Here is a 15,664-nt window from a genome sequence, read left to right on the forward strand (position 1 = left end):
GGTCAGCAGTGACACCCTCCCGAGCTACCCGTGCCGGTGGCAGCCCCGAACGCATGCTTAGGGAGAGAAGCAACACACGCTTGCACACTGTTCATAATCAGCGTGTCATTTAAGCAGCTAAATTACCATAAACTTCCCCTCCAAAATAGATGCTAGGAGCTGTGACACTCCGCATCTAACGTGCTGCCTCTTTCCTGTCAGAGCTGGCGGGCAGACCCACGTGCCAGGCCCTTCTGTGCCTCAGCGGAAGGCACCAGCGGCTGGCGAGAAGATGGCCCCGGGCAGCCTGCGGCCTTGGGCTGACGGCAAGGAGCACCAGGGCACCACGGCAGCCCCTCCGCCAGGGCCCGTTCTGCCCTCCCGCCCCGACGCCACAGGCCCCGTAACTGCTGGACAGCTCTGCAACTGAAGGCTTCTTACGTGAAGAGGCAGACGCTTCCCTGCCCATCCTCCATTGCCCAGCAGCCTGAAGTGGCAAGTGGTACACTAGCATGCCACTCACTAGCATTAAAAAAAAAAAACAAAAAACATTACTTTTAACTCTACTGCCAGATTTGGTCTAGGAACAGTAAGGATCTAGACATCAGTTGTGAAGCAACGCCTGTTTTTTACCTGTAACTTAAAAGGCACATCTCTACCCCTTCCAGTGCTCTCGGCATTAAGCCCTATCAGCTGAAAATTGACTCTCACTTTGAACATTTACATTTAATCATAAATCCCTTGTTTCTTAGACAACTTCTATTTTCCACCACTCTAAAGAAATCTGTTGTTAAACGCAGAAGAAAAGCATACCTGCTCCAACAGCACATGCACAAAGTAAATAAGGAGCTCTCAGGTCACCAACAAAACAAACATGGCATGCAAAGGAAAACAAATCCTTACCTCGTGTTTCAGGTTCCCGGGTTCTGAAACATAAGTAAAAATTGGCATTATTGACGATTGTAAATTGTACGCTTTTTAGATAGCAATCTCTGTGCTGCGCTGCATTACAGAAAACACCGCTGCCTTCCTTCGCTACCCGAAACCCGCAGCCGTCCCGGCAGCCCGGGGCTGCGCCAGGTCCTGTTGTGCAAACCCCGCCGCGCTCCTCCCCACGCACTGGTCCTGCCGCGCAGCGCCGGCCGGCGGGGAGAGGCTGAGAGGCTCCCTGCTCAGGTGCTGCCGCACTCCCCAGCAGCGGCGCGGCAATCTGGCCCGCTACGCTTTGTAAACTTTTAGAACATTTCAAAACTGCTTTATAAATACTGACTCGCTGGGGATTCAGAAGCCACAGTTCTCAATTGCAAGTCGAGCTGACACCTTTCCTGCCTCTCTCTTTTCGCAGCATGCCAACTTGTACCAAGACAAGACGTACACCTTCAGTTGCAAAATTTTCTATATTTCGTGTCTTTAAGTTCAATTCAGCACTGCATTAGTAAACCACAGACTCTGAAGCCATCGGTGTTTTATTTCCCTCTTTTGCTATGAATTTTCTTGTACTACTTAAAAATGAGGAAAAAAAGAATAAAGTCCTGCAGGTGACGAGATGGACTGCGCCAAGACAGCAACGCTTTTGCACGACACAAAGAGGGGTAATTTTTCACGTTTTCCTTTGAACGTCGGACCTGGTAACAGGTATTTCGGTGTACTGCAGGGTTTGGTGCGGTGCCGTACCGAAGCACACAGCTGTGTGTGCCTGGGGGCACTCCCCAGGACTGCGCAAGCTGCTGAGGCAGAAGCACAAACTGCACGCGCCTGGTCTGTGCTGCCGCGCATTTGAAAACTCGCGCTGCCATATAGTGTGAACAGTAAGCCGCATTCACAGCAGATCAACTAAAACGCTTGAACTGTAAGTACATTTTGTTCTGCTAAAAAAAAAAAAAAAAAGACATTAAATAGTGAAGTGTGGGAAAAAAACCCTTTGGCTTTCTATCGTTTTATGCAAAGAAGGCGAGACATGCCGGGACGAAGCCGGCCGAGGGCTCTGGGCCGGGCCCGTTTACCTGGGGCAGGGCTCCCGCCGCACGTACGCCTTCGGTCCCCGTTTCCTCTCACACCGCGCGCCAAAGGCGCGTCATCTCGCCATCCACAGAAAACACTTTCACGATTATAGCCCTTCCAAAAGTATTAATTTGCATTTGTGGAGTGAGCAAAGAGAAGAGAAATAAGCCCGCCCCTAAGGAGGAGATGCAGGCAGACAACTGAGGTTTTCTGAGGAGCCTGAGGGAATTAGTTGCTTAAGTGCTGCTGAAATTCAATATAATTTTGGTATTTACTTTCGCAATTTGGCACGCCCTTCAGAATTCTTACCAAAATCTGAATAAAAACACCTCTTTTGAATGTTTCATCTCAGCATGATAAATGAGCTCAAGTGAAGGGAAGTCATTCAGGCAAGAACGGGGGGGGCACAAAACGTCAAATCCAGACCTAGGAGGGTTGGGGGGTTGATTTTTTTAAATGGCCTATATTTAGTTCTGCAGATCTCTTATCAAAAAAATGAAATGGAAATGTCATTCTATCCTCCAGCGGGAATGAATGAACATGATTTTTAAGAGCTGCTGTTGAATATTATTTTTACCTCTAGGCAATATCCCAAACCTAACTAGATGAATGAGTTCCACTTGGTGATTGCACAGCATCCCAACACTTGTACTAATAAATAATTAAGAAACTCATTGATCAACTTTCAATAATTGGATTCAAGAAAGCACTAGTAGGAAGGTAATAAATACTCCTGATGATTTGCATAAAATAAATTTCATTAAAAGGGACATGGGGGGATTGGATTAAAAAGAAAGCCCAAAATTTTGCCAACACAGACAGACCAAAATGCCGTTTGTGACTTCACTATTAACACTTCAGGAAAAGAAAAATATCCGGTATCTCTATTTGCACATAAAAGCCTATTCAAAAAATAAGACCTATGCTTGTCTTGTTATTTCATTACAGTGTAAGTATTCCTGTATTTCAGGATATTCTGTATTGAATTATGTGAATTGCTTCCTCATGAGAGATCTTTTTTCCGAATGTGACACATGTACAAGAGCAAAAAAACCTCATTTCTATTTATTTCTATTTTTAGGGGAAAAAAATGAATGTCTGAGGCTATCCACCAGCAGGTATTTTACACATGACAATTTTAATTCAAGTTCCTGCTCATCACCAACGTGCCAATGAAATTTTCAAGTGAGTGAGTTCTCAGCCTGACAGCAAGCTACTGCTACTGCCACAGTTCAGCACAATTTTTAGGGGTTTTTGTTTACTTACTGAGGCCACGATACCATGGGGTCACATTTTGACAATTATATTTTACTGCAAAAGCAACAGGAGCAGCAGCTGGCATCGATAAGTGAGGGAGCACAGATCGGGGAATGGGAATAAGCTGCTCCTCAGGGATGCCGCATAGCAGCTGGATTTACACGCTAAGTGGAGAGTAAATAAAAAGACTATGTAGTGAACTACTCACCTTCCTATTTTAACACGAAATTCAAAATATTTAAAATGCAGGAACTATAAAGTAAGCCACTTTGATGGAGCTGTGGGACTACCTGCTCCTTTCCAGTCATCTGGCCAGTCGCTGCTTCACCAGAAGAAAGCAAGCTGTGACCCAGAAGCACCACAGTGTAGGGCTCTGCACAAAATACCAAGCCCCCTAAGCAACTTCTGTTCAGGTTGAGCAAGGATGGTTAAACAACACAGCTCAACCTTTGCTGCAGTCAAATAAAAAGTGGCATAACTCCAAAGAACATTCTGGGATTTGAGGGTTTACTTGTCAGTGCTGTTGACGTGGTAGGTTTGGAGGACAGCCAGCAGTTTTGCAGCTATTGATCAAGCCAGCAAAAAGGTAAGCAGGGAAAGCAGCTGGTTTCTTTTTAGATGTCAAACACATGCTTTTACAAATAATCTCTAATGTGCTGCAGCAAGAAATTATTACGTAAATAGCATGGTCTATATTATTGGGCAACTCTAAACTTAACCCATCCTCATGGAAACTTTTTCTTGCAAGTTCATCACTCATTTAAGAAACTTCTTTTCCACTTAAGGAAACGTAGTACCTTTTCAAATGGAATTAGCTGAAGAAGAAAGGAATCGTGCATAAGTTAACTAAGAATTACTATAAAAATGCCCAGTTAATGTTTTTCTAATCCATTTATGCCCTGATGAGAGATGCTTCCCTGGGAACAGTGATATAAAGAAGAAAATTTTGTGGGTTTGGCACTGTATTTAAAATATTCAAAACATTTCCAGATTCTAGAACCATTATTGGAGGTTCATCTAATTGAAATATTCAATAGTCTGTGGAACCAGCAAACATTTGCCTGAGAACACTTAATTCAATATAATTGGACAGACTTGGAAAAATTCCAGTACGGCAATGGGAATGGATTGTTAATTCCGCTGGTTTAGACCAGGAAACAGACTGGGGTTCTGCAGGACCTTCTGGGCAGAGCTATCCTGCAGAAACTGCAAGGGCCACAGATCCACCTGTACAATGGAAGTGGGAATAATGAGGGGGACAGCTTCTCCCTTTGTCTGCTGCAGGTGTCCTACTCATGCCTGCTTATCAAAGGTCCCACTCGTAACCACCCCCAAATCGAAACCCTTCCCATCAGTGGGAGAGCATCACCAGAGAAATCAAATTGTCCAGTGCTTTGAAATGAGGCATAGGAGTGCAGCTGAGAAGCCAGAGGAGGTAGAACGGGAAGAGGAGACCTCCACATCAGCCACCAAAGAACAGCACATGTGTCCTTATAAATGTCCCCATCAGAGAAATATGCACATCCATTTCGCAATCCTTGCATTTAAGGATTTTGTAAGGCCTTGTGTTTAAGGATTTCTTAAGGCCTTGTGTTTAAGACTGCACCATCGGACTTGAAGGAGTTCATCAGAACGTTAGCAAAAAAGAGGGGCACGGAGGATTTCAAGTCCCAGAAAAATTAAGTGATAGGGCATAAAAGTAAAATAAAGGTAAATGCAGAAGGGTCCTTGAGCATGTACAGGGCAGCATTGGGGGGAAAGAAGTTAAATCAATAATGGCAGAAATGAGCACAGATGACTTCAACCAGCACTGCCAATTCACGGCAACAAGGGCAGGAACAATAACAAAAAACGAAGGGCGCAATGCAGACATTTTGTTCTATTTATTAATGCAACTGATTAACTTTGCATGTTTTATTGCTGCAACTTCTACAGTCTCCTCAACTGTCCTTCTTTGAAGCAGAACATCTGAAGAGCTGGCATATGTTTGCGTATAAGGCATAGCACGACAGCACAGCAATTTATCTTCAGATTTTGATGATGTTTCTGAAGTGTATCATCTAAATCTGACACTTATTAAATTTGTCATTCTAAAGGTTTCATCTGCCTTTGGATGTCTGTCTTTTGAATTCTCACACACTGTGACTTGGAATGAAATACAAAAATATTTAATCCACCCAGGGAGGTTCTAAGCATCATTTCAGGAAGGCTAGCAAACACATCTGCTCGGTGGTCTAAAAAGAAAACTGCAGAGAAACAGAAAATGCTGGGGAAAATTCAAATGCCTTTAAGAAACCTGATGGTATATTCTCATTGCAGTGCTTTGAATTCTGATCACCTCTTTTCAAACAAACTGCTATAAATAGTAGAGGTCTACAGAATGGGAACGAAAATGATTCAAGGAACAGAAAAATTTCCACTTATGAAGAGATAATAAAAAAATTTAAGACTATTCAGTTCAGAGAGTATACTATCAAGAGGTCACGAGAAGTGGTAAGACAGTTTAGCATACAGAAGCAGCCAGTCAAGACTTCCACTGACTCCTCTCACAAACCCCCACAAAGTTGCATCTTAAATTAAAAAGGTCACACATAGCCAGGATAAGGTGTGCGACCTACAAAAAAGGCAGCAAAATCCAAAAGCCAAACCAAAGCTTTACAGGACTCACTGTTCCGAAACTTCTGAAGTACAGCTAGATATTTTTATCAACAAAAACAGGGAAGCTATGCAAAAGCATTAACAAGAATGTAAAAAGAATACCAAAAAGATAAAAAGAAAATTTAACAGAATTAAGAAAGTAGCATCATTCCTGGGCATCGCCTCCCGCACAGAGGATTTGCACTCCCTGTGAAGCATATGGAATCAACCGTTGGCAGGATGACAGAACCCCCGACTGAACAGACCACACATATATCAAGGGAGATATAGATATAGATTTTTATATTTTCCGTGTCTATGGCTGTAACTAATACCACATGTCTGGGGAATAATAATGTCCAGTTTCCTGAATGGATGGTTGTGTTTCATGCCCATTGCACCCTGTGAGAAAGGCTGTAATAGTCCTCTAGAAACAAAAGAAATACACAGCCATACAGAAATGTTCCAGGCATTTCGCTACTGTTGAAGCATTCCGGCTACGCTCCACAGTTTCTATCTAATAGCACTCTCCGGCCACCTTTGCTCATGTCCCACAGGAGCAGCACATGACACCACTAAAAAAATTTAATTTATTATAAATTAATTTCTTCAAGGATTTCAAAAGGGAAAGCTTCAAAATTAAAACTACGTTAGAATTTTGTGCATGTAGAGCACACTTTTTCCACCAAGTGCAGTGAAACTGTTAGATTTTACATGAAATCTTTGTGTCTTAGATTTTACATGAAATCTTTGTGTCTGCATTCCTTTAGTAATGCTCCATAACTCCGCAGGCATGGCAGACAACTCGGGGGAGATCTCATTTCTCAGCACAGCTCTCGAGAAGTGAAAACACAGCTCCGGGAAATCATTCACACTCAAGTTGCACAAGCCAGTATTTAGAAGAGTCTCAGTTGTCCCGTCCCTTTCTGGACCATCTAGGGAAGCAGGAACTGGCAAAGCTCCTCCTTAAACCTTTCCTTACTCTGTGCACATCATGAACGGGCAGCGCTGCTCAATCAACGCTTTTCTTTAAAAAGGCAAATCAAGAGTGAAAATGGAAAATATTAAGGAAGAGTCTCAAGATGTCCCCTCCTACTCATTGGCCAAGGTCCTTCATCAGGTGGAGAGAGAACACATTTTCAAAGGGGGCAAAACCGCTTGTCCCTTCCGTGCTCATTCATAGCGCAAGGGGCAGCAGGGCAAGAACTGAAATGAAGAGTTTGGGTTTGCAGCTGTGAGCCGCTCCCAGCGCAGGCTGCCAGGGAGCCACAGCCTGGCACCTCCCGTCACTCTGCCGCGGGAGCTGGAGGAGGACACGCAACCCTTCCAGCCTGTACTGCAGCTACAGAAACCTGGGAGCCTTCGCACAGAACAAAAATAGACTGAAAAGAGAAAGGGAAGTCCGAAGAGAGGACAGAGCAGAGCGCCTGGACGTAAGCTACACAGGTAACACAAAACAGCACCTTACCAAGCCAGCTGCTTCCAGCTTCACTAAAGAACATTCGGTACAGTATCGTTTTACAAAAATCAGGGCAATGATTTAAAGTAAGACCCAAAATAACGTTCTGCTCCTTTGAAGTTGTAAAAAGATAATTTATTCCACTTACAAAGAAGCAGAAATGTGATTTTTTTTCCTTACGTGGTTCCCTCTAGCAAGTGCACAGCATTACTTAAGTACACATGCAGAAAACCAGCAAGGAATCAGGCCTTCTGTTGTCTAGGTACATGGTCATTCTTACTGATATGCCTTGCACCGTGTGTCCGCTGACCTTTACAGGGGAATACAAAGACAGGCTCCTGCCTCCCAGGGTGCCAGCCATCCGATTAAAATAAAAACTACAAAAGCAATTAAAACAGAAGGTACAAAGGAAAGAAAAAAGTAGAAGTAGGGGTGGTTTATACCAAACAAGATAGCTGTCTTGTGAACAACAGTACGGGTTTGGTTTTCCACACTTATTAATTTAAATGTCATTGCTTTAAAATACTCAAATTTTACTGTAATTTTAAATATTTATTTTCTTTAGAATATCCGTAGGAGGATCTGTGAAAAACCTGTGTTCCAAAAAGGATTTTGATGAAAAATACTGCAATTGCCTGTATGGTTTTCAGATCTACAAATGGTTATTTTTAAAAAGCCCAGACTTGGAGGATAGCATCGACAATCTCCAACACAGGAAGGCAACTGAGAAAACAAAAGTTTGCTGGCTGCAGCAGAAGTCGGTGCCTGCCAATCCGACGATGGGAATGACTGCAGTGGCAAAGAGCACAGTGAGCCAGAAGCCACGCACACAGGGGCAAAGACAGAAACAAGCTGGTACCACTTTGAAAGGGACAAAATGCGAGAACCAAATTCCTGAAGCAGCAGCTCAGTGCAGAGCAGCGGATGAAGTCATGATGTAATTCAAGCAGTGCTAGAGAGAGTAACTCTGCAGCAGCATTTTGCAAAGGTTGTAGACAGCAACATCAAAAAGAAAATAACCCAATGGAGGGTGCAGAGGTTTATGAGAGAGGTGTGAGACATGAGAAACTTCACACACTATTCTGAAGTAATTCTGGAAAGGAATGTACAGGTTTTAGAGAAGTAGGCAGGACAATTAGTCAGAAACCTCCCCAAAATATGCGACTGCACTTTCCCGTGTCGGCTGTCGCCCCCATCAGCACCAACTCATCCCTAGAAAGAAGAAAGAATAGCTAAGAACCTGGACAGAAGGAAGGGTCAGAAAGGCACTACAGTTACGTGGCTGGCTGGCGAGTAGCAAACCCACTGCCACCCGCTGAAGGGTACAGGGGAGGGAAGGGAAGGGGGGCAAATGATGAGAGCTAACATTTGGCATTAGCAGTGGGAGATCCAGAAGAGTTAGAGGCACAATACCGAGCAGAAAGGGAAGAGGTCAGATTTGGAGTCATCTGAGGGAGACCAAATGGTAGCTGAAGTCAAAAGAGTCCTTAAGCTCCCAAAGGGCAGAACAAGAATAGAAGTGCAAAGTAACAATGGCCAGGGAAGAGACTCGCAGAGTACAGCCATCGATTAAAAGAGGAGGAAAAGAACAGTCCTCAGATGTGGGAAGCAGAGCGCCATCGATCGCCCTTTCCTGAGTATTGCGAGTGGACAGAAACCATGGGAACCAAAGACATGCAAGAGAAAGCTGAGGCAACGCAAGCAAACAGCGAGAGGAGTCGAGAGGAAAACATGAACATTGACATAGAGGGAGACCCCAAGGATGACACACGTCGCACCATACAGTAGGTGTTACACACGAGCAGTCTACGATGAAAACAAGCACAATTCCGTGTTGTATACGTCATGGGCAAAGAAATTGGGCTTTACCTGTAACAGTTCTCTCCTGCTTTCAAACATTTCAATTTAGTAGCAATAAAAACCCCTATGAATTCTAAATGCAATTCTAATTGTGCTTATAAATGGTAGTTTCACAAGTATGTATGTTACAATAAACACAAATTAGAGGTAAATTAAACCTTAATTATATCTAGCAAGTTTTATGTCCTAATTAAAAATGGTATTCTAACAATAAAAATGACTTACCACCTGAATTAGCTCTGCCACAATTGTCTAATCTTCCTAAACATTCTTTGTGTGCGCCAGCTCCGCACTTGGAACATAAATAGCCTTGATAAAATGTTCCCCTGTAAAGTAAAATGAGGTAGTGATACATTAGAGGTGATAAATTCCAAGCATAAAGGAAATAAGAGACATGGCCGAAGGTATTAGAAGTCATGTGCTGTTCTGCACAATGATAGTCTTAAGGCTTGAGAAAAAGTGACAAATGACAAGCAGCTTATCTGCTTTTTGCCACTACCAGCCATTTAAAAAACACAACCAGACAGCTCCTCTGGACTCCCGGTAGGATAACAACCTCCATTTCGATTTAGCCCAAAGCCACTTTGGCACAGTACACTTGAAATGGTACCATTACGTGTCTATCCTACTGCAGATCCACACTTCCCTTCATCTCAATAGGAATTTGCCCAGACACCATGAAGAATAAGATCCATTTCAAGAGAGCTGTAAGCGAATATATATTCAAACATTGAGGCGTTATAGACTACACTGCAAATATCCTTGACTTCAAATTTGTTCATTTAAAAAAAAGAAAAAACCCCCAAAAAAGATATCCAGGTACCCTTTAGTTACTATTCAGAGCTGCTAAATCAGAAGTCACTTTCCTTACTTTAAATGTTTCCCAATTCCCCTTCATGAATTGGAAGCTGAATTTGAGTCTGAGGAAACCGATTCATTTTCGGGATTGTGCGTGGCTTTTCTCTTAGGTACGATTCACTCCATGGCTAACGGGGAAACAGCTTTTTATGTGGACCTCTCAGCAATTGTATGGGTTCCACCTACTGATGTATCTGCCTACTTTTCTCACTAGGCTTGGCTGTTTCCAAAGTTATCCCGACCAGTTTGGAGTGATTATGCATCCTAGTCTAACATGACCCCTCCAGCGTTGAAGGAAAACCAGGTGTCTCGTATGGAGCCCAGGACTGAACAAGTTAAACCCAAACGAAATGTTCAGCAACTGCTATTTACTACAGCAATTTCTAGACTGTAGGTGATGAAATATATTTTTAATTAAATTCAGAAGCTCAGTATTTCTAAGTATCGTAATACACAAAATTAAAGACAAATAAGTAGAAAGTATAAAAATGTTTTAATACAGTCTTCCATTTTTATTTTTTTCCTTATTGCTACACAGGAACACAAGATTCTGTAGATAAAAGCGTAGGACATAGCATTAGCCTTCACTATGGACGCTTCTAAGACTAGGGTTTTATCCCCACAAAGATTAGGCACTAAGGTTCAAATTTTTTTACCCAAGTATTTACACGTTAGCTTATGTTTGAAACTTAAAACAACGATCCGTTTTAAAAATGATTTAGGCACTTCATGCAGCTAAGCCTAGTAGGCTTTCAATACAGCTTAGATACCCAGGAACACGTCCACATCCCACAACCAGCACTCGGGGATACCCAGGCTATGCACAACGACGCAGCATCGTGCAGGCTGCATCCCGAAAGCAAGACAGCCGTCAGTGCACAACAGAGCGACGGTGACTTAACTACACTGCTTCACGTTCAGAAATCAGCCCCGCCACCTCTACGGTCTTCGTAGTCACTTAAACCTCCCTACTGCATTGGGCAGGGGGGGTGGGGGCGGGGAGGGAATCACCTAAAGAGAAAAAAGGAACAGGGCATGTGGAATATCCACGGCAGTCAAAGCTGTACAAAACGGTCGTCACTTACTCTTACTTAAGAAGTCCTGTATTAAATAAAGTAATCCTCACAAAAGAATCATGACGAAGAAGCCTCCTGATGAATGAGGAGCATCCTGAGGTTTTGGGCTTTTACCAGCACTCCTGCCAGCATTTGGAGATTTGATTATAAAAACTTCATAGAATCATAGAATGTTTTGGGTTGGAAGGGACCCCCCCTAGAAGTCATCTAGTCCAACCCCAAACTTGCAAATACAATGAGAAATACTATGTATGGCTTCATGGCTTGGCCGTCTTGGACAGGTGACCGATAGCCACGTATCCCCACAAACTCCTTTGACTCATGTATTTCACCTGGGGGAAAACCCACCCCTTTAAAATCTTACCTCAGCAGCATCTGACAGACTTTGCACGACGTCACGCGACTGAAGGTGTGCATTTTGAACTCATGAAAGCTTGTGTCTGCGTAGTCTGGCCGGATGTTTGACCTAAAAAAAATTTGCAAATCTGCTTTAAAGCGATGAGATCTAAAACATAACGCACCGTTCGCAGCAGGAAACATGAACCCACGAACAACCAGTTTTATTTATGCTTTGATGTTTCTCACCAAGGTGAACCAGAAATATGGACTTTACCACCCACCTTGAAACGAAATCTGAATTACGATACTACACAGACCTGGTCCTCAAAACACACCCTGTAGCTACCTCAGCTGTCACAGTACCTGGAAAACTGTGCATCAACACAAACGTCATCGGGATTTCATTCCCGTTCAAGCAACCAGGATCCTTTTACGGACCTAAAGACACCTCGCTTTTACATTGTCAAGTATTTTGTTCTGTGGACGTTCAAGGCAGAGCCGCTCACCCTGAGAACCGCCCCATCTGAAGACACGAGCAGCGAAGGCAGGACAGTTGGGTCACAATTACGCAGCGATGCCCTGGGTGACACCGGTGATTTCGGAAGCCGTTAGAGCGTGTTCACCGGGGTTTGGCCAGTCCTTCCTCAGTGAGCGGCCCAACGCCCAGGGCTGTTGCTGCACACGCTTAATTTAACAAATAAAACTGAAGATTGCTATTCACGCTGCTAAGATACCAACACACTACTGGCAGAGTTACTTCCAAAGATCAGATTTTTACTGTACACGTGTTGGGTTTATTGTCCCTGTGGATCCCTTCTAAAAGCAGAAGCACAATTTTGAAATGGCCCACTCATTGTTTTGTTGCACTGGCAACTGTTTCAGGTTTATTTAAATTTTATTAAGTAATCCATTCACTTTTTTCTGTCTTGTTGTTCAATACCATGCCCAAACCAGCCTAACACTGTCAAAACCAGTAACGCTGAAACGCTAGGTACACAACCTGAGCTACGCTGTATCAGACATGGAAAAAAATATATATAGTAAGGATTAATGTATTTTTAAATATTATTTATATTGCAATGCTTGTATTCCATACATTTCTGGTATTTTTCTAGCTAAATCATAGAAATTCATGATGCATAGGAATTAAAATAGGAAAAAAATCCTGAGGGTAAGGATGCAAGAACGTACAACACTCAAAGGAAAGACCAGAAGCTTTTCCAACACACACAATTACAAATTCATGCATTAAAGTTGGAGATATTTGCTAGTAAAGTTCCATTTGCATGTACTATAACTAACTTCTGGACTAAAACACAGACCAGCCACAAATTGCAATGGAACACGAACAGAGGCAGCCAGGCAGGCCCCAGCCTCTCCAGGACTGAATGAAAAGGCTTACGAAAAACCATCCGACGAATCTGTTTAGGCACCTGGTGTCAGCGAGGTCGGTCTAACCCTCCTGCCGCAAACGAACATGCTGAAAGCGGGACGGTGCTCAAAAAGCAAACGGGGCTTTGCTTTTGTGCTTGGGAATGCCCTTACACCCCGCACCGTTTAACTGGCTCGCTAGCGTCCCTGCGCTGCGATACGCGCGGCGTCGATCCCACGACTCCTGCTAACTCGAACAGGCAGGGATGGTACCCGTTCACAGCAGGAAGGTACGGGGATCGGGATAAAATTAACCTCAAAAAAGTAAAGAACTCTTTAAACCGGGAGACGGGAGACCAAGGCATTGCTTGGGGGCTGTTAACCCTGCAGAGCAAGGCCTGCGTCCCACAACACGCACCGAGCGGCTGCGAAAGCCTCTTGGGTGACACGGTTAGCTATGGGCCACCCTGAGGACTCCCTGGAACAAGTTACAGAACGTGCACCCCCGACAAAAGCTGCTTTTTGTTGACCATTTGGCTCCGAGCAGGACAGCTTACAAAGCCATGTCAAAAGATCTATCAAGTAGCCAGTCTTTTAACATAAAGTCTGAAACTTGCTGAATCTAGGCGTTTGGTATTTTGGGCTTCAGTATGCTGCTTTTCAACAAATCGGAAATAATGCAAAATCAAGCCAACGTGATACCACGCAGCAGTTTCCAACCAGAGATTAAGCACAACTCACCTGTGACTGTCCAAGCCCGAATACCACACGGACCATGGGACATTTTTTTCCACAGAACCCTTCACACTTTTGAGGTTTTCAATAGAGTAAATAAAGCTGGTAACTTCAACAGAAAAACAGCAGTCACGGCATGGCGTACAGCTTCCCATAGTCACGTCCGGCCATGAAGAAGCTCTTGGTTACAGCCCTCCAGCGTTACGGTGACACCCGAGCACACCGACCAGAGTGGCCACCACACAGCAAAGAGAACATGTCAGCCTTCCCAGATCCCCTTTTCCCTTCTACTTCCCAACCTGTGGGCATGTTCCAAGACACAGAAAAAACTGAGGTCAATATTAGTTCTAAGCTTAATACGAAGAGAATTTTCTTCTTCAGGAGGAGGATTTCTTGTCACAGACGAAAAAAAGAAAAACAGAATCCACACACGATTGTTATAAAAATTCAAACACAGAAGTGATTTCTGCGGCTAGCATTAGGAAAATCTAGTCTAGGACTTAACCGGGGTTTCTCCCCCATCACAGCAGAACCGTCACCAGCCAAGCCCTCTCACAGCTCCTCAGCCCTCCTTCCACAACACCTCTACCAGGGGGTGCCCCAGGCTCACGGCAAACGAAATGTTTTACCCCTCTCTGCTGTCAACAACCCTGATGAGCAGCCAGACCTGGAAGCCACCCGCATACCAGGAGTACTTCATCCGAGGTGAATAACGACAGAGAACATGTTCCTCATTTTATGGTAAAACTTGGCCTCTTGTTTTTACAAGCAAGTGCAGAGTCAAAAGTAGTTTCCCTTCCTCTCTTCTACTTTTTCCCCAGGCTGTTTTAACTCCTACGCTCCAGCAGAGACAAAATGTCAGGATACAGAAACAGAGTGAACCTGTAATTAGGAAAATTTTTCCAATTCTCTCCTCAATTCAGCGGCAGACTTTTTGTAAGGGGCAGCCACGAGTGCCCTCTCCTGCACAGTGCTGGATCCCCATAACCAGATTTACTCCAGTCACTACAGCAACGTCCTTGGGCTGCCCCTGGGCCTTTTGAGCAAAGCTTTCTCTTTCCAAGTTACTTGCAGAATATTAGTCCCACTGGGACCAATTCACTGCTACACCACCAACCCAGAGACCCGCAGGTGCTTGTCGGGCTCGTCGCCGTCGTCATCTGGACACACAATTCCTGCCTCTGCGTCAGCCGTCAGAGCCACCGTTCAAGGAGCAGAATGACCATCTCCTTCAGTCAATCCTGCTTCTCTGAGCAGATCTTCTGCCTGTAAAGTTTGCAGAGTTCAGTGTAGAAAAGTTATCCAGGTCCCTTATTCGATTGCCCTCGATATCACCAGACTTTGGAGCACTCCATTTTTGCTGACCTTTCGCATATGAAACATTCCCCTTTAAAGAATACTGCCCTGCCACTGTGCACCAACAGTGCCACTACTTCTGTTGACTCTTGCTTCTCAGAGAATAAACTGCTCACAGGCCAGCTCTGTACCTGCGGCCGCCCGCGTAACGCAACACCTTTATAAATGGTGTCAAAGTGTCCCGTTGTCAACAGGCCACCACAAGCTTCTGCAGGCAGAATTCATTCTAGTAATAATCTTTGCCCAGATTGATGCCACAGCTGGCCACAGAGTAATGCCAGAGAGCCCAAAATTGCCTGCTCAGACAAGGCATCCAGGCGCCTGGTCCTGTGCCTACAGGACACGGAATAAATTCTCTCTACTATCCTACCTCAAAATACCAAAACAATTGTGCGTACGAGTAAAATGAAGCTGTTTAAGCTACAGTTTTCCAATGCTTTCTTACAGTGGTTGGGGTAACAGTTCAAAACCTTAAAGTAATTCTTAACGCTCAAGACACAGGCACGTCGCAATCAAAACACTAACACTAAAGTCAAAACACAGCGATGGACCTTGGCAACCTCGACCTACCCGACAGCGCGCGTGCTAGACCTCACTCTACAAAGCTGAGCTTCGGTCACCCTGGGCAAGCGCTCGTTTGTTACCGTCACTGCCTCGCTTAATCAAGGCCGTATTCCGATGGGGACACGCTCGGATCAGAGCGCCTGAACAGCAACCGCGCACACCAGGCCTTCGG

General features: G+C 44.3%; 1 protein-coding gene across 2 annotated transcripts in view; it reads right to left on the reverse strand.

The window, feature by feature from the left end:
• Positions 1-15,664, reverse strand: part of VAV3 (vav guanine nucleotide exchange factor 3) — a 136,919-nt gene that overhangs the window by 56,951 nt on the left and 64,304 nt on the right. Inside the window, exons 15-17 of one of the 2 annotated variants that reach the window (XM_035894484.1) lie at positions 11,492-11,593; positions 9,419-9,519; positions 883-905 (exon numbers count right to left, since the gene is read on the reverse strand). In XM_035894484.1, the coding sequence (XP_035750377.1) occupies positions 883-905; positions 9,419-9,519; positions 11,492-11,593 (226 nt within the window). The remainder of the gene's footprint in view (positions 1-882; positions 906-9,418; positions 9,520-11,491; positions 11,594-15,664) is intronic. The other variant, XM_035894485.1, reaches the window with a different exon arrangement.

Source organism: Egretta garzetta, unplaced genomic scaffold, assembly GCF_000687185.1.
Source record: "Egretta garzetta isolate BGI_Z169 unplaced genomic scaffold, ASM68718v1 scaffold655, whole genome shotgun sequence".
Lineage (NCBI taxonomy): Eukaryota > Metazoa > Chordata > Aves > Pelecaniformes > Ardeidae > Egretta > Egretta garzetta.